General features: G+C 41.2%; 1 protein-coding gene across 1 annotated transcript in view; it reads left to right on the top strand.

Moving 5' to 3' along the window:
• Window positions 1-26750, top strand: part of c8b (complement component 8, beta polypeptide) — a 55974-nt gene that overhangs the window by 28128 nt on the left and 1096 nt on the right. The window contains exons 4-23 of the mRNA XM_033325644.1: window positions 2618-2757; window positions 5384-5482; window positions 7393-7524; window positions 9365-9484; window positions 9927-9965; window positions 11312-11377; window positions 12764-12823; window positions 14759-14806; window positions 15065-15173; window positions 16415-17062; window positions 17609-17736; window positions 21430-21518; window positions 21822-21969; window positions 23345-23492; window positions 24543-24684; window positions 24814-24946; window positions 25151-25348; window positions 25516-25756; window positions 26228-26356; window positions 26463-26626. Of these exons, the coding sequence (XP_033181535.1) occupies window positions 2618-2757; window positions 5384-5482; window positions 7393-7524; window positions 9365-9484; window positions 9927-9965; window positions 11312-11377; window positions 12764-12823; window positions 14759-14806; window positions 15065-15173; window positions 16415-17062; window positions 17609-17736; window positions 21430-21518; window positions 21822-21969; window positions 23345-23492; window positions 24543-24684; window positions 24814-24946; window positions 25151-25348; window positions 25516-25756; window positions 26228-26356; window positions 26463-26626 (2981 nt within the window). The remainder of the gene's footprint in view (window positions 1-2617; window positions 2758-5383; window positions 5483-7392; window positions 7525-9364; window positions 9485-9926; window positions 9966-11311; window positions 11378-12763; window positions 12824-14758; window positions 14807-15064; window positions 15174-16414; window positions 17063-17608; window positions 17737-21429; window positions 21519-21821; window positions 21970-23344; window positions 23493-24542; window positions 24685-24813; window positions 24947-25150; window positions 25349-25515; window positions 25757-26227; window positions 26357-26462; window positions 26627-26750) is intronic.

The raw sequence follows: 26750 nt of genomic DNA, 5'->3' as shown, positions 1-26750 counted from the left end.
AGCTGAAACAGTATGGAGCAAGGCTAACAGTGATTGTTCTCTCCATGAACCTGGTGCAGGCCCTATGTTTTAGTTGGGGGAATTGTTTCATTTGATTTGACATCCTGGCAGTAAATCTTGGCTCCATCTTTGAAGATTTTGCTGTTTAAGGACATTTGAGCTTGTATAAGGTCTAGGAAAAGGTCTGGAAGGTCTGGAAAATCAGGGCAACAGGAAATTTTGGGAGGTGGTAGATGCCACAGAGGACTTGACTGTAGCCAGGGATGCATGCACCTCAAACCACCAGGACTCCCAAAAGGCAACCATGTTGTGCCAAGTGTACGATACACTTAGACGCAGACTAACAGTAGACAATACTTTAGGCAACCCTCTGTCAAACTGATTATGAGAATCAGACTCATGGGCTGGAAATGTTGTGAGGACCATTCATCCTTGTGTAATTGTAAATCCAGAAAACCAAAGGAATATGTGTCAACCCTCCTCACAAACACACACACACACACACACACACACACACACACACACACACACACACACACACACACATTCTCCCCCCCTTCTCTTCTACCTAGTGTGTAACAACATGAAACAGCATGCCCTGCAGCTCTTTAGTTTTCAAATACAGCGCACTTGCTTGTCTTGATCTGAACCCAGAGCACGTAGCGTACGAGTTATGCTACTGTGTCAGGACTCTCATTCGGTATGCAAGGCCTACTTTTTTGAGGATCTGTGCATAAACCTCTAAATCTCTCCTGAAGTGTTATTAGGGGGAAATGGCACACTGTATGTAAAGAAACAAATGGCACAGAACATCTGGTTAAAGCTCATCTGAGAGAACCTCACTGAATTGGACCAATCATGTTTAAAATGCAACTGGAGCAGCATACATTTTACATTATAATAGAGAGTGTGTGAGTCAGTAAAATCAGGGTGGAATGCATAATACTGCATAAATACACTACAGCCATATTATAAATGATAGTCTGAATAAGGTACAGTAATAATTGTTGCTGGAGTCCACCCTCTGTTCTGCAGGGTTTAGGTATCAGCATAGCTGCAGTCATGTATATGCTGTATGTCAAAGGAATGACTACAGTTTTTAGTGAGGCTGTCATCAAAGTGTGACTGTTCATTTCTCTGTAGAGTGGCTGTGTGTTAGTGGTACATGGGGGCTGTGTATAAGACTCATTATCAGCTGGCAGGGAAACAAGTCTGAATTAGACCCAGATTTGATATTCACTTGCTCAGAGACTTTAATGACTTTAGCATCGTCAAAACCCTCACATCCCCCCATCCCCCTTTGCCCTCATGAATTAGTGAGAGGGTGTACAAAACAAGTGCTTGCATTTGAACTTAGAGATTTTTTACCCCCTTCCTTTTGCACAAGGCCCTTAATTTGCTAATTTTCTGAATTTCCAGTGTTTCTTTCCTTGGAAGCTGCAGCTATGGAAATGGAAATTCCATTTGTGTTATGGTAGATGTAGTGTGGATGGGAGTAATGTGTCTTTTTGGGTGGAATAAGCTCATTTTGGTGTAATATGTCTTTGAGTCTAGACCTTGTCTTCTTCTCATGCATAGGTTAGCTGGTTACATAAATGTGGCATTAACTGATGTACTGTATGGGCTCATGACCTAGAATTGAGGGAGAAAGGGGCTTTGAGAAGTGTAAAATTCTCCAAGGTGCTGGTGACCTTGATTTGAAATCTTGCTATCTCTTTGCGTAAATGCGTTGGGAGCTGGTGACAAGCCCCTCACAGGATGGATGCGTAATACATTGTAGATGCACGAGACTGCTTGAGGCTTGCACCCACATAATCAAAACAGTACAATGTTACGGCAGACAGCACCGAGACAAAATGAGAAAGGTGTCAGTGTCAAGGTGGTGTCAGGACAGCTGTAGAGATTGACAGACAGAATAATCAGCAAAGGGTTGGGAGGGGATGACAGAATAAAGCCCCAGGCCATCCAGACACACAATTGCAAAAGCCCCCCTCCCTCTCACACCACCTTTCTGCCACCGCCCAACATCCATCACACGGGGAGGGCCTCTGAGGATTGTGGGTGAGCGCTGGACCGAGATGATTCCTCTCAATAGCACCTATTCAAGCTGGTTTATCACCCACCAATAGCACCCATGGGAACTGTCGGTGTGAACGAGCGTAGGAGTAAGCACCGCCACGCACCCACCCTGTAACCTTCCACCCTAGCTTTGTGTTTGAATGCCCCACAGTGCCCTCTAATAGCTGATGGCAGAATGTTCCCACTGTTCCAGTTGTTTTCTCATTTACTCCACTGTCTTTATCCAACTTCATTTTCAATTTCAAGTTCAATTTTCTTTTCAGTCTTTGCTCTCTGCTTCTAATTTGCTATTCATTCTACATTTCCTATCCCATAAATATTTATACCAGAGTACTCACATACACACACACACACACACACACACACACACGCACACACACACACACACACACACAGCCTCTGTACCTCAAACAGGGCATGATATTGAAGTTGTAAGATTCAGTTAAGCTCACATTTGTTTCCTGTAATCACACTCTAGTTCATCTTATCCTCCTCATTTCTGTCTTCCCTCTATTTCTCTCTTTCTCTCACCCTGCAGGTCAGGACCGCAGTGAGGCGGGGCTTATTAAGCGTTTCCGTGGAGATGGCGTGCGCTACAAGGCCAAGCTGATCGGGATTGATGAGGTGACAGCGGCTCGCGGGGACAAGCTGTGCCAGGACTCTATGATGAAGCTGAAGGTGCAGACTCCTGTGTGTGTGTCTGTGTGTGTGTGTGTGCGTGTGTGTGTGTGTGTGTGTGTGTGTCAGATTTGAAAAAGGCATGCTTGGGCATATATGTATTGTCTGTTAAATGAGTCATGGGAGCTGTCTTGTCCTGCATATGACTCACTGAAGCTCTATAAAGACTTGACTAGATGGAGCAAATAAAAGTCCAACCATATTGTTCTGCAGCTCTTTGTCATTTGGAAGCTACCATACAGTCGGTTTTATTTCTTGAACAAAATGGTAGCAGCTTTGTACTTTATTTTCCCTCTGTATTTTTAGAATTGCTCAAAGCTCTTTGCATTTATTCATACAGATTTTTCAACCTTGGAGGCAAAGTGGCTTCCTTGTCTAAGGGACTTAAAGCAGAGTATTAAGTACAAATGTTCACTCTTTAGTATGTGTCTGCAAGAACACTCATCCCCCATCTCCCAATTTGTCTGCCTCTTGTATGTCTTCTCATGTCAGTCACAGCCTTCTATTTTTACAACAAAGTCCATGATGTTATACTTGTAGCACATATGCAGACTGTGATAATGTGACCTAGATAATAGTTTAGCCAGTGTTTTTTACAGAATGCTGAAGGAAATTAGGTCAAATGTCGCCCCACAATGGAAAGTGGCAAAGTGTGAAAAAAGGTTTGCATACTGGTGATTGTGCATGAAAGGTTTGAGGATTCTCGACTCTTGTTATAAAATGTACTGTAAATTGACTTTACAGTATATTTATCACAGTAGTAACAGGTAGATTTATAAATGGAAATTCTTAGTAATTTTCAAAACGGTGGGCCCTTGACATCAGGCAAAAATAAGGAAAAGTGCATTTGTCATTTCCAGTCCGTGACCCTAAGTTTGACAGTCACTAGTTAAAATCGCTACCTTGTGTGACTTTTTTAAAATAATTCAAAGGTGCTTTAATTGTACACTTGACATGAAAGTTGCATGTTCAGCAACCTCAGCAGCTGATCCCTGTAGAAGACATGTAAATAAGGAAAATATAAAATCTGTTATTTCACTCTAATATGACCCTGTTTAGTTGCATATTTAGACAAGCAAGAGTTTAGACTCAAAGAGTATGTTTCACAGTTTTGAATGTAAGTCACACATTAGTAGGAAATAACATGCTTCCTCTTCTCAAAAGTTTATTTTGATCATCTTAAATGCCAGCTGTGTTTAGTGGCATTCAACACTCTCTTTGTTAAGGGAAAAGGCAGCACATAAGCACCTTTGCAGTAGGTGGCAATGGGATAAATCCTCCTAAAGAGCACATATATGCATGGTTTTTTAAGTATCTTCTCGCAAATTTTGCTGGAGCTGAAACATGTGCGAAACCCCATGAGAAGAGCAGCAAAGCCAGAAGGCAAAGCTTCTCATCAACCATATCATTCCTAGTGATGGGTCCAATAAAACAACCTTTTCACTGCCTCAGTCTGACATTTCAGCAGTGCCCTCCACATGACTCCAGTACTCACCAGCCACCAGCCAGTTACAGTCAATGGAGCAGTCAATACAGACCTGCTATTATCTGGACAGGGGATGTAGAAAGGGACGGGGTCTCTATTGAGCTGCCTCTCGCTGCCTTGAGGACTAATCCACCAAATGGAGAAGCCGATGGCTGATTGACAACATCCATCGACTCTGCTGCCCAGCCGCCCCTTTCTCATTTACTTCATCTCTTCCTTATCCCTCTTGCTTGTTCTGCTCTTTGTCCTTCTCTCTTAACCCTTTCCCTCTTTAAACTCCCTTTATCCCTTCACCTCCTCCTTTTATTATATGTGTGGAAGATGGATGAATATTTTTAACAGCTCCTTACAGTAGCAGCTCATAATGTTCATGGTATTACACATTAGCTAGCCTTTAAAAGTAGAGGTGAAGTGGAGGGTAGCTGATGTACAGAAGAGTTCGACCACTTGTCAACATAACTGGGCCTGCAGTTTCATAAAACATCTTCAGCACAGCAGGCAGGCCTTATCTCCTCTCCTCTTTTCCCTTCATCTCTCTTCCCTTGCAGGCTTTGCTCTGTGAAAGACATGACAGCCACACAGGCTGCGTCAAATGGAGCACAGTGGAAATGTTAATTGTTTTCTTTATTAGAGTTGAGAACATAAGAAAAAGGAGCTGCTGAGCTTCATGGGAACGCGTACTTCAAAGGCTGGGTTGGCTCTTTAGTCAGCACTATGTGAAGTTGCTGGTCGGACAGAGCTATCCATTCTGTCAGCAAATCTCACTTTGGTGTTGTTATCTAGCAATTGTGTATGTCACGTTGAAGTGCAGTAGACCGACAGTACTTCAAGAAAAGGGAGAGAAAAAAGGTGCTTGGGAAATAATAATAAGACTCACCGCACAAGGCGGTGTGTGAATTCCTCTGAGAGTGAAGCTAGAAGAAAAGGCACATGAAAGAACATTTTGTCCTATCACACCTTATGTAACTATGTCACCCTCCCTTCCGATCTGCCCCCTTGAATCTCCCCCCTCAATCCCCGCCCTGCCCCTTATATCTCCCACTGTCACACTCACCTGAGTCTGAAGAGAAGAAGGCTCATGGTCTTTCATGCTGAGCTCATATCCTTTCATCTCTTCATGTCATTTCCTTTAATCTGCAGGGAGTGGCTTCCTCAGCACGTTCCAAAGGGGAGCACAAGCAGAGAGTCTTCTTGACAGTCTCTTTTGGCGGAATCAAGATTTACTGTGAAAGATCAGGGGTGAGTAGCATGTCAGCAAGTGGGCCCGTGGCACCGTGAGGCCTGCGCCAGCTGCTGTACTGTGAACCAACACTATAGGACATCCAGAGGGCAGACAGTCGCACGGTTCAGTTCACAACGGCTGCCATCTTGTAAGCCTGACTGGAGTAGTTGACATATTTGTAAACTGAAATACCTGCACAGAAGTAAGATGAGGCACAAGGTTGTGCTGAAATAAACTATGTCTTTTATTTCCATGTTTGCTTCTACATTTGCAAAAATCCTGATTCTTATCAAACATCAGTGAATCAGAAGTACTAACATGCTTTCTGTAGGACAGTTTGCCCTTTAGCTCATCAAAATTGAACTTGACAGCATTAAATTGCAGATCTTGAATTTGATAGTTGACCCTGAGTAAACTGGTTTAACACGGGGGTATGCTGCAGGACGTACTTAAAATCACACAGGCCCTCAATGCCTGGTAATGATAGCACAGTGAGCAATATTATGGTGGTGTTATGAGATGGGCTGGTTCCACCTCCATCCTGGCTTCCTTCCCCCTGGCCGACTCAGAGGCCTACTGTTCCATTACAAGATGATCGAGGGGGCTCGGCTCTCCCCCATCCTGGGGCGTAGTGTTGGCTAGATAGGCCCACTCTGCTCATCAGTGCTAACTGATAATTAGCTCTCAGTTCCACCCCTTAATGATCATTGCTGCTAATGCTAATTACACCACGGCTCCACCTCAGCTGTCGTTAGCGCTAAACTGATAATTACGCAACAGTGTTTGTCCCGTGGCTGCCGACCCCTACTCCACCACCACCCGTCTATTCCCAAAAAAAAAAAAAGCACCCAGATATGATAAAATTTCTTTTCAGTATGACTGGTGGTGAGAGTGGTGTGTCTTTTGTCTTTAATAAAAAAATGTTTTAAAAAAAACATTAAGCTTCCCGCCACCACCAACCAGCTCACCGGCTTTTGACAAGCTCATTTGTTGTAGTGAAAATCATGCCCCCCTAATGTTCCTCATTTTATTTACTGATTACTGGCAGTAAATAACACTCCACACTTAATATCCCTCTTGAGTTATTATGGTGGAAATCGGGATCACTTTAGCGCAGGCGGTGTCAGCAAGCATTTAGATAGAAATACTTTATGTAAAGCTGACATGATTCTCTGCTGCATCGAGTACACCAGTCATATTAGTTTTGTATTTTACATTAATCTGAGCTTTAACTAGCAAAGCTCCCTGTTGAATATTGGCTAGTATCCAAATAAAGGCTCCTCCCTAGTGCCTAAGCTTATCTCTGCTAATGGAGGAGCGGCAGGTGGGCGTGCCTGAGTGACAGCTGAATTACTCTGCACATATATCTGGATGTGTGGTTATATTCTGTGAGCTGTTTGGTTTCTGTTTTTGCCTGGTAGTTCAGAGCTTCCCATCCGTCAGCAATGTTGGGAATACATAATGCAGCAGATTTTGAAAATCTCATTGTCTGCTCGCTAAATTTAGTCTCAGCAAATTCACAGCAAAAGCATCATCAAAGCACATTAAAGCTGGATATAAAAAAGCACTACAAGATGTCTCCCAGCCAATTTGACACAGCAACACAAAACAAACATCAGGCTATTGAATTACCACTTTTATTATAAGTATAATATCTAAAAGTACTGTGAAATTTGAATCTTTACACTCTTTCTCAAAGATTTTCAGGCTCACTCTGTGTTGGTTGGCATTTGGCTCAGTAAGATGCAAAGATGTTTAAAGTAGATTTGGCAGACTTTTATTGCCAGCACAGTGTAAGGTGCTCATTGTAAAATATACTATCAATATACCTTTATTTCAAAGGTAAAAAGACATACATTAGATTGCTATATTTCACTTGTCCCACATGCTGTTTCCTCCACCAACATTTTATATCTGTGCTGTGCAGGTGCTCCTGCATCACCACTCTGTCCATGAGATCAGCTACATCGCCAAGGACACTAGAGACCACCGGGCCTTTGGCTATGTTTGTGGGAAGGAAGGCCACCACAGGTTTGTGGCCATCAAGACAGCGCAGTCGGTGAGTGTTTTTCCACTCTGCTTCAGTGTGTAATATTTACAGTGATCTATTAGCAGAAATGGAATATAGCGTTAATAAATGTGTTGTCATTAGTGTGTAATTATCCACTTTGGCATTTTCTTACTCTTAGAATGAGTCTTTTAAATCTACACACGGAGCAGGTCTCCTTTCATAGAGGCAGCCATGTTGTGTTGCCAACTGGCATTCTTTAGCCAGGGAATCAAGCTTTGTGCTCGGGTGGATATTGTGGCTGGGGTTTGAGGGGCACTCAGAAGGTTGCATTCTGCAATCTCTCCACTAGATGCTGCTAAATCTCACATTTTACAAGTTGCATCAAGTTCAAATCAAGTCTCAAGTAAAAAAAAAAAAAAATCAAATCTCTGATAACCATTAAAATTACAATCAAACTGAGCAATTTCCATTTATGTGTTAAAGTCATTTTTTCATATCTGAGTTCTGATTTTAAATGTTAAGTCCAGTCTTTAGGGTGTCACAGCCTTCTGTGAAGTATTGGTTAAAAATTTCAGGCACTGAAAGTAAAGTACAGATGCATTCAAAAATAATGAAAAGATTGTTTTTAATGGTTATCTTAATATATACTGGAGTAAACAAAAAAAATCTACCTCAAAGTATTTTTTGTGTGATCGATATTGCTTTAAAAAATGAAAAAATTACCTAGGTACACACAGGTTTTCATATTATTTGGCAGATATGCATCATGTTGGGGAGTTTCCCACAATTCTGTGGGTTTACAGCATTTCAGTGTAATAGTACACTGATTACTCAAAGTTGAGATCAGGTTCTATAGGACCTGGATACCATTTGTTACAGGAGACCCTGGTCTTCTTCTTTCTGAAGAGAGTTCTCTATGACTTTGGCTGTATGTTTGTGGTCATTGTAATGCTGAAGAATCGACCAATCAGGCACCTCCCTGAGAGTATTGCATGGATGGATAAGAATGTGATCATCTAAAGTACACAGTAATGCATTTACAAAGCTCTGGGGCTTCAGGCTCACCCTCTGTTGTTCTACCAAAAGTCTTTGGCTTTCACTGAGGAGGTGCACTATGTAAAAAATCTGAAATGCACAAATAGTAGCTTAAACAGTGCAGGAAGAGGAGGGAAACAAGATTACTGTGTCATGATGGCACACTGTTACTACAGGGGTAATCTGTGATGATCTGTGTGGAGAAATAGCTGCCTCATGATTTGTTTCCAAATTACTGTTATGCAGGAAATTGCTTAATGTTCTTTTAGTGTCTTAATCATCACGGTAGGTGTTCCAATCTTAGAAACTGACTAATGTTAATGCTAACATGGAACTACTCATTACCGCTAATGCTTTACTTTTCTAATTAGTTTGTGAGTTTTCAGACCAGGTGTTTAGACTAGAACACTAGTAGACCAGATGAAAACGAAGAAAACAAACAGATACAGTGCTTCTGCCAAAATAACAAGCCATAAATTGAGTTTGTGACTGAATTATTATCATCATTCCAAACTCCTTGTTTTCCTGAACTTGGTGTTTCCTTTTGTGGAGTGATGAGGTCACAGCCAGTTGGCAAACATCTACATACTGCGCCTTCACAGCATCTATTCTGTTTGAGTCGACTGACTAAGACAACATCAAATATAAAACGCTTAGCACATACACGGAGGTCATTCCACATAACAGAAATATGTTCATTCGATTGTTGAGGATAACAGTCAAGACTTCATCAGCTTGGACTTTTAAAAATTTTTTGGTTTGGAATTTTAATGTTTCATTTTCTAAACATTTCATTTTCTACCTACTACCTGAATCCATCCCTTAATTTTAAATTTCCACCTGTCCCGTCCAGGCGGAGCCTCTCATCATCGACCTACGTGACCTCTTCACACTCATCTATGACATTAAACAGCGGGAGGAGATGGAGAAGAAGGCTCAGAAGGACAAACAGTGTGAGCAGGCGGTCTATCAGGTAGGATGCTGAGCGTTTTTTTTTTTTTTGTCTCTCTCTCTCTCTATTTGATTTACTGTTTTGTGGTGAGATCACACATAATGGCTCAGCCAGTAATTCATTCACCCAACAGAAATCTTTACACTTTAAAGCTTCTTCTACAGTGTGTTACAGACTGTATTTATCTGCACCATTAACTTTCTGTTGAATATCTAAATTTAATGGAAGTGCAACAGGTCTGGATGTCATTTTTTTTTTCACTAGAGTCAAATATGCGTGACAGGAGATGTCACTCATTAAAACTCAACACACTGCCAGTCTTTGAATATGCTTGGTTACAGAAAAGTCTTTTTATATTTTGTGATGTTTTATGTCCTTCATTTATTTTCTAATGAGACTAATTCTCAAAATCACTGATCAAAAACAAAATGTGTCATCTGCCTTCTGTCCCAAAACCGCACAGACCATCCTGGAGGACGAAGTGGATGATCCAGTTTACCAGGTATGTCCATAGCAGGAACAAAACACTGCAGACTCTGATGCTTTTTTAGCTTCACTGGTGCTGTTGTCACATTTAAAGCTTGGCCGTAAACAGAAAACAGTTAATCCTTAATCTGAATATCTTCTTCGGTCACCGATCTGCTTGAATTAATGATTCATGATATTCTGCCATTCCAGTAATACACAGTAGATCATCCTAGTGGACAGTTTTGTTCAACCATTCAACACCCATTTGCCAGTGCAGTGTTGTTTTTAAGTTGATCTGTGTCAATGTTCTGATTTCTTCCAAAGACATGCCCCCAACTCCCAGTTGTTACCCTCCTCTTTTTGCCCTGTCTATTAATGTGGCTGAAATATTTTTGTTCCACTGTGTTTGCTCACACTGAATACAGACAACACTAACTCTTGCTCTGAATGCTATGTTCAGTGGTACGTCCAACCACCTCCCAGATCGCCTCTGTTCTTTGCTCTTTGAAGTGTGTTTTGCATAAAGTCATTTCATTTGCAGCTTTTGGTTTTTGTTGATGTTGGTTGACAAAACTCCAGACTGTGGCCAAAAATCGTAAAAGGAACAGTTTGACATTTTGGGTAAATACGCTTATTCACTTCCTTGCAGAGTTAGATGATAAGATCGATAGCACTCTCCATCCGCTGAATGTGAAGTTGAAGACAAGTTATGGAAAGTTTAGCTCAGCAAGAAGACTGTAAACATGAGTAACAAAACAGTCTGATTTATTAAAATTAGTTTTTTTCATTCATGTACAAAATCCAAAGATGATAATTTGCTGTTTTGTAGGGGAATGCTAGCCACAGCTAAAATATTTTTCACACTGCTATGAGAAAGCAAGAAAGAGATTAACAGGATTTCCCAAAATGTTGAACATCTTCTTGAATTTGAGGTCCATAATGTAATTGATCTATACCAACCTCAGAGAACATACAAACTTGAGGACATGTGAAACTTCACACATTGGTCTCAAAATTCTGACCTCCGGGTCTGTTTCTTCTCAAAGAGATGGAGACCTCTAGCTAAGACCTCAACTTTGCCTTGAACTACTGCCTGACCTATTATACTTGTGCTCTTTCCTTTTCCCACCTCACTCTTTTTCTTTCATTTCCCCATTCTTCTTTCCCATGCCCCATTTTTTTCACCCTTATATTCCTTATTTCATTTCACTCCCCACTTGGTATCATTCTCACTCCCCTGTGCTTTCATTTATTCTGGTCATGTACCACTCCCTCGCTCCCTATCTTTGTTTTATATGCCAACCTCTCTGTTTCTCTCACCCTGCCTTCTCATCTCATTATTCTCTGCACCTCTACGCCTTGCCCACTTCTGTTCTGTAGTACATAGTGTTTGAGGCTGGACACGAACCCCTCCGTGGCCCCCAGTCAGAGGAGAGCGTTTATCAGGTACAAAGACAAGCATTGCCCCCTTTGTTTCTCCCTCTTCATACCCTTTGATAGATGACAATAGTAACATTACTAACAACTTTAAAATACATTTCTAAAGGAAGTGCAAATAGTTTTTGGGGATTGGGTCGCAGATCAAACTGAGCCTTATATTTTCATGTGGCTGTCTCCTGTGGCTTTTTAAATAATAGAAGCCACTACATTTCTCGCCAGTGGAATATTTTTAGTGTGCAGCAGCAGTAGGATGTTCACTTTGCATTAGCAGTAATTTCACATAGCTCTGGTACAGGGTTAGGAGAGTGAACAATAAACAGGACAACTAATATTAGGTACATAAAATATTAAACATTGATGGCTTAATATTCAGTTATCAGTTCCTGTGGATCCTTTGTTTAAAGTCAATTCACCAGAACAATGAAATCTGCCATATAGAGAAGTAATCACTGAATGGAAATACAATTAATGGTCATTTTGGAAAATTGAAAACCATATATAGTATTAAAGATAGGGGTTAGATTTAATGAAAACCTTAAGGATTGTAACTTCAAGATGCCCAGAATAAAAAGGCAGCTGCTTTATGAATGTATAATACCACATGTGTCAAGTGTCCAAAACAGCTGCATCAGAGTCAAGGTCAGCAGTGTAGTCTCGATTGTTCACCCATATCCCAGGCTCCTTTTACATATCCAATACTTTGACCTTTTGATTTCAGACCATTTGAAGGACCAGCTAGGACTCCAGGGACATGTCATATGGTTTAATCCTACCACCTCCCTCCCTTTCTCTCCCTCTTCTCCCCCTGCTCTTTTTGCCTCTGTATCTTGCGTTCCTCTGAAGATGAAAGATGCAGAGAGAGAGAGAGATTAATCACTTTCCATGCCATTTGATCTCAGAATGAAACAAGATCAATAGACTTGGGGAAAACGTAACTGAAAGTTAACCGGTCAGGGAAACGACAGGAGAAACAGTCAGCGTGGTTAAGAGCAGCACACATCTTAGACAGACGTGGTAGAAATATACAAAGAAGGCCAGAGCTGAAGCACTTCCGTTAGTTAAAACACACTGTTGCAGAATAACAACACACTTTCCTTCTACTCATAGAACCAGTATGCACCATCTTTAAGCACTGTTTGCAATCAATATCGATTTAAGCAGAATTGATTCAACAGCACAACTGTAGAATTTGCATAATCCCATTACTCTTAAAGATATAATTATATCTAAAAAAAATTGACTAAACCAAAGATGATGTAGAACCTTTTTTCTGTTTCAAGAAACATGTTTCACTTCTTGTAATCTTGTTCTAAATACTCAGCCTGAAAAAAGGAAAATAAAAAAGGTGTCACTCTGTTACTTACATTTGAATCGACCTCCAATCCAACGCAGGTCCCAACCAGTCAGCAGAAGGAAGGGATCTATGATGTCCCAAAACGCCATTTCATGACTGTAGGTGTTTTTATTTTATATTATTTGTTTCTTTACTCTTGTACTTGCAAACCTCTCTTTAAGATCCTCTTGAAGGAAGCGCCTCAAGCCCCTTTTGACAGTGTCCATTTGTAATATCATTCTCTACTCTATTTAATAGCATTAGAGCCTACAGGCTCTAAAAGACAATCCCTAAGAAATGAACAAGACAGACAGGGGTCTGGCTGTCTATGATGATAATGAAACAAAGCGACATTGGTCATGCCAAGCCTGCTTAAGGAGATAAGACTAATTGATTGGTCGACCAAAGTCAGACATGTCAGTGATTTCACAGAACATTAGAGAGGCAGGCTTTGTAGCCAAAACCTAGTCCTGTGCAGAATCTGACGCATGGGGTTACCAGAAGGTTGAGACACCGACACTGAGTCTGTTGGCTCGTCCCATTTCACTGCTGTGACTAGATAAATAAAGGGTTGGCTGTTCCATCTTCCTGGATGAGGAGGAGAGGTTTGTAGGTGGGGTGGGTGTCGGACTGAGCTGCATGCAGTGTAGTCATGGCTACGTACAATCAAGGTCAGCGAACACTCATAAAAGCTGTACCTATTTGAACAGCAATATATTTTTCTACAGTGAATTGGTTTGATCAGAAAACAGAAGCATTTTTGCTTTTCCCCCTTTTCATCAAACTAATTATATTCCATCTCATCGTGTAGGTTTTATGAGTTCTTCATCACCATGCAGTAACCATGCTACTATGTCTCTCAAATCAAGACTACTCCACCATTCACCCAGAGAGATTTTCCACACAACATTTGAAAACAGCCCTAGCAAAGTGCTTTTCCACTCTTTGCTGTTTGTGTGCTTGTTGCCCAGCATATCAAACAGATAAACTGTCCGGCCCCCTCGCTATCTCGCCCAAACAGCCCATGCCAGTATAAGTAGCAGCGCTTCCATATCTCTAAGTGTTACTGCTTGTCTGTTCATTCAGTTGGAGCTTTTTGAGAGCCTCGAGCTCCTCTGATGTGTGTCACTGCCTGCAGGGAGAGATCTCTGTGTACACTGTTTACCTTTTTCCAAATTCAGACTCATTCTGTGCAACCCAATGGTTCTAAAGTGCCGTGCAAACTTATTCAAGGAGGACATAAACACCCTGTTAGCAGCAATGCTGACTGCTGTGATTCCTCCCTTTTCTTTCGTTTGTTTAAATGTGCTCTGTTTGTGCCCGTTTATTTCTAGCATGCAAATCCTGTGTTTTCTGTGTGTTCCTGTGCTTTTATGGTGATTCATTGTCTGCTTGTGCATGGCCCCAAAGACATTTCATGCAACTCAGCCATTCCATAGTGTTTTCCATAGCCACGTCCCCTCTCCTTTAAGTAGTATGAGTGGAGGACACAGGGGACTAGAGCAGGGGTCACATCTGCCTATAGGGTGAGGTGGCCTCATTGTCTTGGTCGGGTGGTTCCGGGAGCTTCTTCTTTCATTAATTTAATGAAATAAACATACTTCTGTGTGTGTTTGTGCGTGTGTGTGTGTGTGTGTGTGTGTATCTTCTCACAGAGTAGAATCAGCATAATAAAGAGGCTGAGACTCCTTCCCCCCCCCACACCTCCCCCCTTGTGATTGGCAGACATAAGAATATCTCATCAGAGCCTGTTTTATAGGACTGAATAGCCTTTTACCCACTCAATTATTGCAAACCATGAAAGATTCATTTTAGATTCATTTTCTGATAATGAAATGAGGGAATAGTTGTTTCTTGCCATCCACAGCACAAGCTGCCTTTGTGAATAGATTTCACTCCCCACACCTACCCAGCCATGCAACCACCAAACCCTATTTGGAGATGAATTCAAGGTTTCATGACTGTGCAAAGCTCATTGTTGTGATGTGTCACTGGCCTCTCTCTTTCTCTCTCTCTCTCTCTCTCTCTCTTTCATCCCATGGCTCAACTCACAGAATATCAACCACTTTGATCTTTTTGGCGACATGTCCACTCCTCCCTCGGTGAGTACTATCACACAATCCACACCCCACCCCCCCATTTTAAGCTTGTTGACTTGATACACGGTGGAGAAATTACAGTTATGAGTTATCTATACTGCCAGGTCATCTTGCTTGAACATTCACGGAGTATAAACTACCTGAATATCAGACAACGCTGCAGATTAAAGAGAAATGTCCAGCACAGTGACTTTTAGGTGACTTTGATAGTTGTGACATCTGTGCGTGTGTGTGGGTGTGCATGTGTGCCTTGCCTCACAGATGCCCCCATCACCTGCCAACACACTGGACCCTAGCAGAAGCAGCCGCCAGCAGCAACACACTCCTGCTGAGATGTACGCCCCCTTCAGCCCCACCTCTGTGCCATCAGGTAGTTACCCAGACTGGAACGCTGCATCCTTTCCACAATATAAAACAGAAAAGAGAGAAAAAGGGGATTGTATTTTCTTTGATGTTTAGTTTATGAAAACCTTGCCAAGATTGCGCAGGATGTGGATTTATCATATTAGGACCACACAATGTGCAGCGTTGTGATTTTGCCAGAAAGGATACTGTCCAGTGGTCTTTACAGTGCAGTGAACACTGGTTTTCCCTCACACCCAATGTCACTGAATTTCATTTGGAAGATTTTAGATAAATATCTGCCATCATCAAAAGCATTTAGTAAGGCTGATCTCCTTCTCTTCTATTGTTTTCATTTCACCACAACACAACTTGCAGATACTTGAAGTCAGTAGTGTCATCATCGTCATCATGGTGTTAAACTTGCAAACAGGCATGATTTATTCATTTAAGAACATACTACCATCACCTCATAACAGCAACCGAACCAAACAGTGCCATGTTAAGCGCAGCAAACTCAGCCACGCTCTCAGCCTCCTCTTCACAATACGCCTGTCCAGAATGAAACTCAGGACAATGACGCTTTCTGGCAACTGTGGAAGATTTTTCATGCTCATTTACATAAACATAACATAAAACATAAACTAGACAAAAATGTTTGGTACGTGCACTTCAGAGGATTTCTAAGGGTTGATACAGGTCTATACAGCAGTGTACATGGACCGACCTGCTCGCGTGTTTAGCATTACCTGAAGAAGATATCAAAAATTAAAAGTGCACTCAATAACTCTTCAGGGTGTGGATGCTTTTTCTTCATGTTTCCCGTTTTGACAGTGGTGTGAAGTAAGTTTTTAGTGTAATCAGTGGAAACCTGAGCCCCATTGGAAGGCAGATAATCAATGTAAAAAGTAATATGCTTTGGAAGTTGTTCAGCAGGAAATCAAAGTGTATGTGATTTGTAGCTAATGGACTAAATTATTCAGTACCACTGGTGTGGTCTTTTAAATATATGAGGCACGGTACAAAATGGGTCACAGGCCTTCATGACATGAAAAAACACCACATGTCTTGATTGAATCTAAGCAGGCAGGGCTTTATAATGCACCTTTTTCTGTTCGGTTCTGCCTTATTTATTGTAGCTCCTGCTAGACAAGTATTGTGACACAGCAATACTGGTAGAGTAATTTTGAGAACTAAACCTGTAATTACAGGTTGAAGACTTTAATATCCCTTAATCGTTTTCCCTCCTTCTCTTCTTTTGTTATCCAGGTTATATGACCATGGGCCCAGTGCAGGCAGCCCAGTGGGCACAGCAGCCGTTTCCAACCCAGGCTCAGACTCTGGCCTTCCCCGTGCAGGGGCCCCTCCAGGTGGCTCAGGTCCTCCCCAGTGGTCAGCCAGTGATCTGGAGCCAGGCCAACATTTTCCCTGCTACTCAGCAGCAGTGGGCAGCCATGGCGGCCTACATGCCGGCCCAGACCGTGGGCGTGGGGGGCCATGCCATTCCAGCTGCCATGCTTCAAAGCCTGGTACCCATTACCACCATGTGTCCCCAAGCCTGTGACCTATCAGCCCCATCTTCGGCCATCACTAGCCCCCAGCACACGGCTGACCCCACCCAGCTGCAGAGGCAGCTGAGCTTGGGGAAGGAGGGCCTCAGCATGGACTCAGACGCAGGCGAGGGCTCATCAACATCAGGAGCCGGAGCAGCAGGTGTAGGACCTGGCGTTGTGTCAGCAGCGGTGAGCAGGTGTGGGACCCCAGGCCTCATGAGTGTACCAGACACACTGGCCTGCAGTCAGCTCCTGCCACCTTCAGCTGCTGTGAACCAGGAAGAGGAAGGGAGCTGTAGTGATCTTGACCTCTCTAGGATGACCTTGAGCCCAGGTACATCGACATCACCGTCCACTGAATCTCGTAAGTTTTTATAGTTATTGTCCTCATAAATACATCTGACTAAACTAACATCTTCATCACATGCAAATATCTTAGGTAAAACATTTTTATTGTTTTTGTTTTTATTGGTTGTCATTCTGAGGGTCAGTGGACTATCAGCAGGACAATCTAAGCATCTATGGGATCCATTTCTATTAAATGTTGTACCTGCAAAGGACTACTGTGCCTAAGTATAGCATTACAAGAGCAGTTGCATGGAAGCAGGTTTTTAGTCACTTTTACTGTACAAAAAAAGTCAACAGGGGTTTGGAAAGACAGAAAGATTTGTGTTTTTTTGTTATCATGCACACAATACAGAATGTCAGGTACAACAGAAATGAAAAAGTGGGGATGACATAAAGGTCAAGATGATGTTAAAAAATATTCACAAGACACATTAACATTAAATAGTTCCGCATTTTTTTTGAAAATGACACAAATCAAGGTTGAAATCCTAGTACACTATTTCTTCTTTCAGTATTTTATTTATATTTTTGTTTGTCTGTTTTTAATTTTCCATCTGTGCAGCATCCACTCCAGCCCCTCAGCAGAGCTCCTCCTCAGACTGCCCACCTTCCCAGGCCAGTGACCCCCCCACAGATCATTCCCCTGTTGACCCAGAGGGCAACTCCAACAACGCCAGGGAGGAACAATCGGTGAGCAGCAGCCCCTTGGGCCACATCCCAGTCGATAAGATTTGTGGGTTTGATTTAACAACTGACTGGCATTGTCCTATAATGTATTATTGTCATATAGATGATCTGCTCTCAACTACACATCTTATGTAATTACACTGAATGTGATTAATGTGACCAAATCAGATGAAATTTACTCTTTTTTTTAGGAAAATGCCAAGTCAATTAAACATGAAAGGTCAAACATGATTTAAGTGTCTCGATTAAATCATTTATAATAAGGCAAAATTCTATTTCAATGTAATTATGGATGTTGTCGTTTGTTAGATGTCTGGGTGTTTTTTCTGAAAAATGTGGGAGGAAAAAAGGTTCAGATTGAGTTGGTTTTAATAAATATGTCACCTTCAAAAGAAATTTTACAGCTCTGTCTCTGTCTCTCTCCCTCTCACTCTCTCACTCTCTCACTCTCTCCCAGGGCTCTGCTGTTGCAAGGTCGGTGTCTCCTAGTGGAGCTCCTGATCCTCAGCAGGATCAATCCTGTGTGCAAGAAGACAGCTAGAGAACAACAGGCACTGAGTGGGTACTTTATGATCCCTTTCTCTCTGATTTGCCCATGGTATCTATCAACTGTCTCCCCATTGTGGCATTTTTCTCCCCTGATCTTTTAATTGTCCAACTATACTCTCCCTTTCTCATTCTTTATAGCTCCTCTCCATGTTTCTTTATTTGCTTTATTTTTTCATTTGTCTGTTTCATGTGTCTGATGTCAATTTGAAAAGAGCCTTGGTGTAGTTCAGTGTTTTAGTTACTGTGTTCTGGTGTTCTGCATTATCCACACAAGTAAGGCACAATGTTGCCATCTGGTGGTCAGATTTATAACTACACCAATCCGTCTTCATGAATGGTAAAAATCACTGCTCTTGCTTTCTCAGGGGGTGGAAGCTCTCAAGGCCAGGACAGAAGCTCATGAGAAAGAGAAGATAGAGTTGAGGGACCATTAATGGCAGCATCTGTCACAGCTGGATTACACAGACCTGTTCTGTTCTTTCAACATTTAAAGAATATTTTGGCAGTTCTGCATTACGCTGGCTATCCTAGGATTTGCTTTCTCCCAGAGGCCACATACTGTACTGTATTCCTCAGCATGACAACCAGACTTTGGTTTCATTGTCCAATCATATAACCTTTCAACCAGGAAGTGACCTTTGACCGAAACCTACCACAGGAGGTGATCGTACCCTCCTGTAATGGATTAATATCTGTGAGGATGTGTTAACAGGCCGTGGCGATACTGAAAATGCAAATTATATTTTGGAAACTTTGTCAAGGGGAGCTGCCTTCTTCTGTATGTGGTTGACCTTCAGTTTGTCAACTGCCACCAGCAAATATCGTGCACAGCAGATGGATTTGCCAAATGTTCTCATAGTGTTGCTCCACCGACTCGTCCATTTGCATGAACAGGCTAAACGTGGATTCAGCATACGCAGCTGTCAGCAAAACTGTTCTCTGCAGCTTCCTTCTGCTGTAGGTCTGAAACTAATAAAAGAAATATGATTTTTTTCTTGTTTTCTAAGCTGTGAATTCTTAGTTGATGGCACAAAGTCATTGGTGATATCAAAATGACTTTGAGGCATCAATGTTGAAAAGAAAATTTGCCAAACATCTATTTTGTAAATAAGAATCTTCCCAGTCCCTGATACCTGAGCCTCTGTGCCATAAGATAGCTCTCTGCCTCTTGAATGCCGATTACATGTGTTTTTCTCAAGCAAAGCCCTACCAGCACCTCCATTTTTGACGTCTGGATGTTAGTTTCGCTTTTGCAGGCATTTGTTTTTTGTTTTTCTTGTTTTTTTTCTGAAAAATGTCTTTGTTTCTGTTTGGGTGGTGAGATATGAACTGTGTTAGATGGTCTATCAAAATAACGCCTGCTGTAGCTGTCTCATTTATTTTGAACCTGAGAGATGAAAGAAACGAATGGGATTAAAACTGAAATCCTGTTATTTGTAAAATGTTACAGACTTTATAGTAAATGGAGGCAGATTTTTCCTGCATCTCTTCTGTTTTAAGAATATTTCACATTTCCAGCTGAGGTCTCAATGTTTACATTTTGTCCCTCAGAATCATATCACTATTTGGTTTCTTGACTAAATGAACAGAATAAAACTTCATTCTGATATGACATGGCTTAAAAATCACAAAGTCAGAGATGGTAGAGTGCATTTCTAGGCCTTATCAGCATTATTTTATTTTACTGTTTTATGTTGTCCAGTCACTGTTGTTTTTGTCAGGTCACTGTATGCGGTAAACTGATCATTGTAGTAACAAAGCACTTACTTGGGCATATTGTAGGTCTGCTCCACTGAATCAAAATGCTCTAAAAGAAAGACAACTTTGTATATTATGAACAACAGAGATACCACTATTAACTTCTAGACTGACAACAGCAAACTGTACCCCTGCTTGTGTAAGAAAAATGAGAAATAGTCCAAAATATTTTGTAAATTTTATTTATGGAATTATGAATTGTCATGAAAACAGAAAAATGAACTTTTGTACATCTATGACTTCCTCATACACTGTACCCATGCCACTGTTCAGTCACAAATAAAATATCATGTGATTCCTGCTGTTCTGTTTTACTTTCCTGGTGAGAGCTTTCTAATGCTCTAAAGACCACAGAACAGATGTTCCTCCACGGTCGAGCATCTACTGTAAGTAAGAATGCTAAGATGATATTATCCCACAAAGGTGGAAAATATACTCAGCCCTTTTACTGAGCACCCTTAAAATTATCAGTACAGAATGAAAAATACCTTTTATGTCATAATGTCTTTAAGGTTCAATGTGTAATATTTAGATAAAATGCCAACTGGTGCATTTTCTTGAGACAAGGTACCCTCCCTCATGCCTGGAAATAGCACCTTTAAGTAAATGTCTTCAGAATCTTCTATAAAATAGCAAAATATATTTGAATTATCACTGTACCTGATATCCTGTTTAAATAAGGGGGCACATGCCAAAAATGTTAAGAATAACTGCTTTCATATTTATGTATTTTATAAGATTATATGATTTTCTGTTGTAATTAACCTGAAATGTAACTAATAACTGCAACTGGCAAGTAAAAATGAAGTGAAGTAGAACTACAGCATAGCAAATGACATATAATGCTGCCCATTACAACCATTCACCTATTAACCTTAACCCCATCCCAGTTCACTTACTGCAATAACATATTTTTATAGTGTTTTTTATTTTGTTTTTTATTTTTTAGTAGTAAATTCACTAGCAGTTACCAGATGTTGTCAGTCGTCCCTTGTGTTGCTGTTCGCTGGGTAAGTAAACTACAGCTGAGTCATGTAATTGTGTCATCCTGTTAAATCCAAATCAAAGGGGAACAAAGAGTAAAGTTCACAAAAACACAAACATGAAAATTGATTTAGTCACACACATCAGTAACAGGAATTCACTGAATTACAAAGTTTAATTATTCACTGTATAAAAATCTGTGCTTACAATGTTGTTGCAGTTTTTCTAAAGTCTTACTATGTGAATTGGTGTTTGGGCCTCAGAAAGCCTGAAATATTGTGTATTGAGCTCCACCTCTTAGTCTAGTGGTAACAGTGAGTTCATACCTGGGTCAGTATTGATCAGTGTGTGTTTACATAGAGAGCAGAGCAGTGTCTTCTTCTCGTTCACAGTCAGTCATGACACACAACCATGCTTTCTGCTATGATACAAAGGAGTGCACTCACTTTGCACTGCTGTCTCATCTATGTTACCTTGAGTTTGGTGCTCATAAGGTAGGAGATTTATTTGTCTGTTGAGCGCAAAGAATTAATGCATTGTCCCTTTTTTTTATTCCCTGAGTTTAATTTCCAGCGATGTTAACTAATGATAATGTTAAGGACAAACCAAAGCCTATTAATGAGCAGACTGATTTCACATTGAATTCTGTACTACAGTGGCTGTCTTTTATCTAATTCATATTTATCCATAGACCTGTCAGTGTCTTTTGAGGAACCCAAAAACATCTGTAGCCACATTGGTTAAAAAGGTGATAACTGTCCATTTACTTTGACTTGATTTTCAACTGTACATCACAGCAAAGCTGGTGTGACAACAGCCAGCAATGAAGAGCCCAGTGCTCGTGAAGCTCGGTCAGTGGGCGGTCACGTGGTAGTTCATCCAGTGGACTGTGTTTTATCAGAGTGGACTGCATGGTCTCGCTGTGACACCTGTCAGAAAAAAAGAGTAAGTATGATGATATCAGACAGATGAGAGTGGCCCTGGCTGGGAGGCCCTGTATTTGTTGATCTACCAGATTAGTGTTTGCCTGACAATCTGATTTTAATAAGGGATGAAACTGCACACAGCTGATAGTTTGTGTTGGGGTTTAACAAGTCGACAACTGGACATTCCCAGTCAGCTGACAGCCACTAGGTTGAGTCAGTGATTGTGAAGCATGATAGAAACAATAATAATTCCCCTGACTCAGCCTGCAGACCATCATGTGACACCAACAAGAACATCCATCCATCCATCCATCACCTATACCTCCTTATTCCTTAACCAGGGTCCCAGGGATCTGCTGGAGCCTATCCCAGCTCACTTTGGGTGAAAGGCAGGGGTACACCCTGGACAGGTCACCAGTCCATTGCAGGGCCCCAACAAGAACATGTTAATGGTATAATCTGAAGTCTTAATGTGACTCTGAATCTACTTTCTCCAGGCAGAGGAGTATTGGTGTTGAAGCAAAGAATTAGTTTTACAAAAAAAAAAAAACTTTTGACATTAAAGGAAAAGCTTTAAGAAACATTATCTTTCATACAGAGCATTCACATCCTTGCACCATAAAGGTGGAACCTGCACCTGAGTAACTTAGCTTAGCGCAAAAACTAGAAAAAACTGGCACAAAATTCATTATTTTGCATGTTACCTCTTGTTTGTTCAATCTGTTCAAAAATCACAGTGCAAAAACAACAGATTAGTGTTTTATGTATCAAAATATTTCAATCAATAATAGGTGGATGTCAGACTTTGTTAGATTTGGATAAAGTTGGGCTAGCTGTTTCTGGTCATTTGAATACAACGACCTGACACTGTTGAGTGTTTTCTGTGTATAGACATGCGCAGTTTTAGTCCTTTAATCAAATTTATCTCACGTGGTTTTATTTAAGAGGCATCCAACAAACCAGCTTAATCAATGAAAGGAAAGTAAGTGAAATAAAATGTAAAAAAAAAAAAAATGTAAATATATGTTCTATATCCCATGGATGAAAGTTTGTAACCAACTGTAATGCAGATGTTATCATAAATGAGATTGGATTTGGATAAATAAAACAGTCCTACATTGCTAGGACTGAGAGATAATTACTTCTGTGAGGTAGAGAGCTCCACTGCTGGCAAACGTCTCTGCTGATGTACTTCAGTGCTCTATCTCGTTCACTTTACAAGGAGGGGGATTAATAACATTGGCATGACAAAGTGGAAACAGCCCACTAATGTGATTTCGGCTGTTATTATTCCCCCAAGCACTTCCCAAGCTCTTCCACCACCTTCATTTAGTGGAGAGCCTTCCTGTGTGTTTCTCTGACAGTTTCTGTGTTTGTGTCCCCCAACCATCCAGTATCGCTATGCTAAGCTAGAACAGCCATCTCAATTTGGAGGGGAGCCGTGCAATTTTCATGGCAGGGAGGAGGAGGACTGCATTGTCCCAGCCCGCTACACTTGTGACAATATCCCTTTGTGTGAGGGATTTCTGTGCACCCAAACAGGTAGGCTATACTTTCAGGTACTTTTTAAATGATTTGTTCCACATTTTCAGAAATATAAATAGATACTGCTCATGCACTAAATAAGAATTTACAATTATCAGCTGAATAGCTTAGTACGAAAAGTGTAAACAAAGGAAATGGCTAAAATCAACTCATCAACACCTCTGAAAGTCACAGAAGTCACTGGTCATGCAGGTTTTGTTGACTGGTGACTGTAGGTGTGGGTGTGACTGGTTGTCTATGGATGAATCTCAGTTCCCTTAGTTACATCTTAGTTCTATCCTGTAAGATGCACGGAAAAGATGCAAGGAGAGAGTAATTGAGGAAAGCTGTCTGAAGAGACTTGAGATGCCTTTTCCTCTGATCCTTCATCTGCAGGGTCCAGTCATCATCTCATTTCTAATAAAGAGGTGTGTCAGGCCATGAAAGCAAAGGATGGCTTCTTGTGTTCTTGCTCCTCTAGGCAGCCTCCTCACTCCTTGATCTCCAGAGCAGAAGTGAGTGCTTTGGGATGATCTTCAAATTAGCAGACCCAAATGACTTCCAGGAGTGAGGAACAAGGAGCGATCAATTAAAGGGAATTGGGATGTAACCTATGAGTCAACTATATCCTCTTGAGACCCAAGGAAAATAAGTGTCTTCCAATTTCTTGTTTTTGTAATTTCCTAACTATTTCTGGTTAAAAAAAAACATGTTACAATTTAGACTTTTTTAAATTTATTTTTATTTTTAATTTTATAGCATGTCCACTGTAGTGGACCATAGGACCATTTGGATGTGAACAAACTGTCCACTACAAGGGACCTCAAGTCAGTGGGCTGGGTCTCAGGAGGATATGATAGGCTGACAGTCTACTATAGGTGTACCCCACCTTTTGCCTCATGGGTTAGTCCCTTGATAGGAAAAGCAGTATAGATAATAGATGGATGGCCTGTTTCTTGGCCATATGCATTGACTTTCTATTGATGATCTAACACACGCTTCCAAACTATTCCTTTAAGATTACCGTAACTATTACTACATGCCATGCATTTATGTCTTTGCCTTCAGGTCGTTGTATTCACAGAACTCTGCAGTGTAATGGGGACGATGACTGCGGGGACATGTCAGATGAAGTTGGCTGTAAGAAAGTTCCTAATCCCTGCAGGGGGGAGGCTGAAGAGTACTGGGGAATCGAAAACCTTGCCAAAGGGTGAGTCACATCCCAATTAGTCTACAATCTGAATCAGAGATATTTTTTGAGCGATCAGAAAAATAAATGCATTGCGCTTCTCAAAGCAGTCTCCTCAAAGTTAACGTGTTGCCATCACTCTTCTTTCAGAATCAGCATCCTGAACAGTAACCTGGAAGGAGTGGTGCTTGATAACAGATACTATGCTGGCAGCTGTTTGCCACACTACATCCAGAATGTCAGATTCAGGAAGCCTTACAACTTGCAACAGTATACTCTACAGGTAGAAATGGCTGACAACTTACAGTTTTGCCTCATGAGTATTGAGTTAGAGTTGATGTTTTGTGGTTGATTAATTTAAAAACCTGGAATAATCATTTGCCCTTCATCTTTCATCTCATTCTTTCACTTCTAAGTAAATTGATTAATTAATATGGTCATGCTTATTTCACACTAACACATATATTCTGCTTTCCCCATGTTATAGACAAAAGGCTCATATGATTTCACACTGCAGTCTTATGAGTCATACTCTGACTATATGAAATACGTCATGGAGGAGCATATGTCCAAAACCAGTGTTTCATTCGGCTTTGCCATTCCGGGCATAGTATCATTTGGCTTCAACTACAATGATGAAAAATACACTAAATCAGTTCAGAAGACTCGCCGTGCCTCTGGCAAGGTGAGACAGTGTTCGTTTTGTTTTCTCTTCTGACCCCCTAACACAAACACAGTCAAAACAAAGTATGTTGTTCACAGTTTTCCAAAAATCATTGAAAACCACACCACACCGGTCTTATGAGCGGAGTTAATGTATTCTTTACTGCCTGCCACTGATTCTGTCCCCAGACCAACAGCTTTGTGAGGGCCAAAGCACAACTGGAGTTGGCCCAGTACATGCTGAAGTCAGAAGGTTTGATGCTTCACCCAGAGTTCCTGCAGCGCCTGCGCTCTTTGCCACAGGCCTATGTTTATGGAGAATACAGACAGATCTACAGAGACTACGGCACCCACTACATCACTGAGGCTGCCCTTGGAGGAGACTACGAGCATACCATCATCCTCAATAAGGAGAAACTTGAGAAGACAGGTAATGTGACTGACATCAATTGTGTCTTGACACTGACAGGTAGTGTGGTATATGAGATGATGAGATGAGATAAACTTTATTTATCCCTGTAGGGAAATTCAGGTAGCCTTGTAACAGGTACAGTACAAAAGAAACGTAAAACTCCACCATACATAAGGTGTCCGAGAGCAGCAAAGTGCAAGGAGCACTACAGTTCGGGACAGTGAACACTGGATAACATTCAGTCACATCAGACAGTGCACACTGGACACTGGGGAATAGAACATAAGAGTAACGCCGATCAGGGCAACAAGTGAAGAGCAGCAACATCATGGAGAGCAATTTCCAAAGTGACAGTGTGGAATGTAAACATTGAATATAAGTATAGTAGTGTCAGTAGGTAGTAACAGTCCAGTTCAGGTTGGTATATTGATACATTGCTGATACTATCATTTTGAAATAAAATGATAACTCTCTGTTTTGTTCTTTTAGATTATTCTTTGGAAGACTACAAGTCATGCATGCAAGCAGGCTTTAATATCGGGGCCAACATACAAGGTGTTTATGTCGCAGTGGGGTATCGCCAGGGATCCTGCAATGGCCTGCTGAATGAGATGGGAGGTGAGGAATTTTATTTTATCAAATGCTGTGCATCCTGCAAAGTGTCCCCTGTTTTAGATTTGACTCATTAACTGATGCTAAATATCTAAATGTGTCTGAATACCAGAGGACACAGTGCGTGGCAGCATGGTGGAGGACTTTACTGCTGTTGTACGAGGTGGCAGCAGTGAATCCATCACGGCTTTGGTATCTAAAAAGCTTCCCACTCCGCAGCTGATGAGGCTTTGGGGCGAAGGCGTCCGTTTCAACCCTGATTTCATTCGCACAACTGTGAGTTTTTTCTTTCTTTCACCGATTCCCTTGTTTTTGTTAATGGTACTTGTTTTAGCCCCATTTCATTTATTCTGTGACACTAACATGATTATTTCCTTTTTTGTTTTACCTGTTTATATGT

The sequence above is a fragment of the Mastacembelus armatus genome, chromosome 17 (genome assembly GCF_900324485.2).
Source record: "Mastacembelus armatus chromosome 17, fMasArm1.2, whole genome shotgun sequence".
In the NCBI taxonomy this organism is placed as follows: Eukaryota; Metazoa; Chordata; class Actinopteri; order Synbranchiformes; family Mastacembelidae; genus Mastacembelus; species Mastacembelus armatus.
Note: the sequence above shows the minus strand (reverse complement) of the source record. Positions and strands in the feature narration are given on the sequence as shown.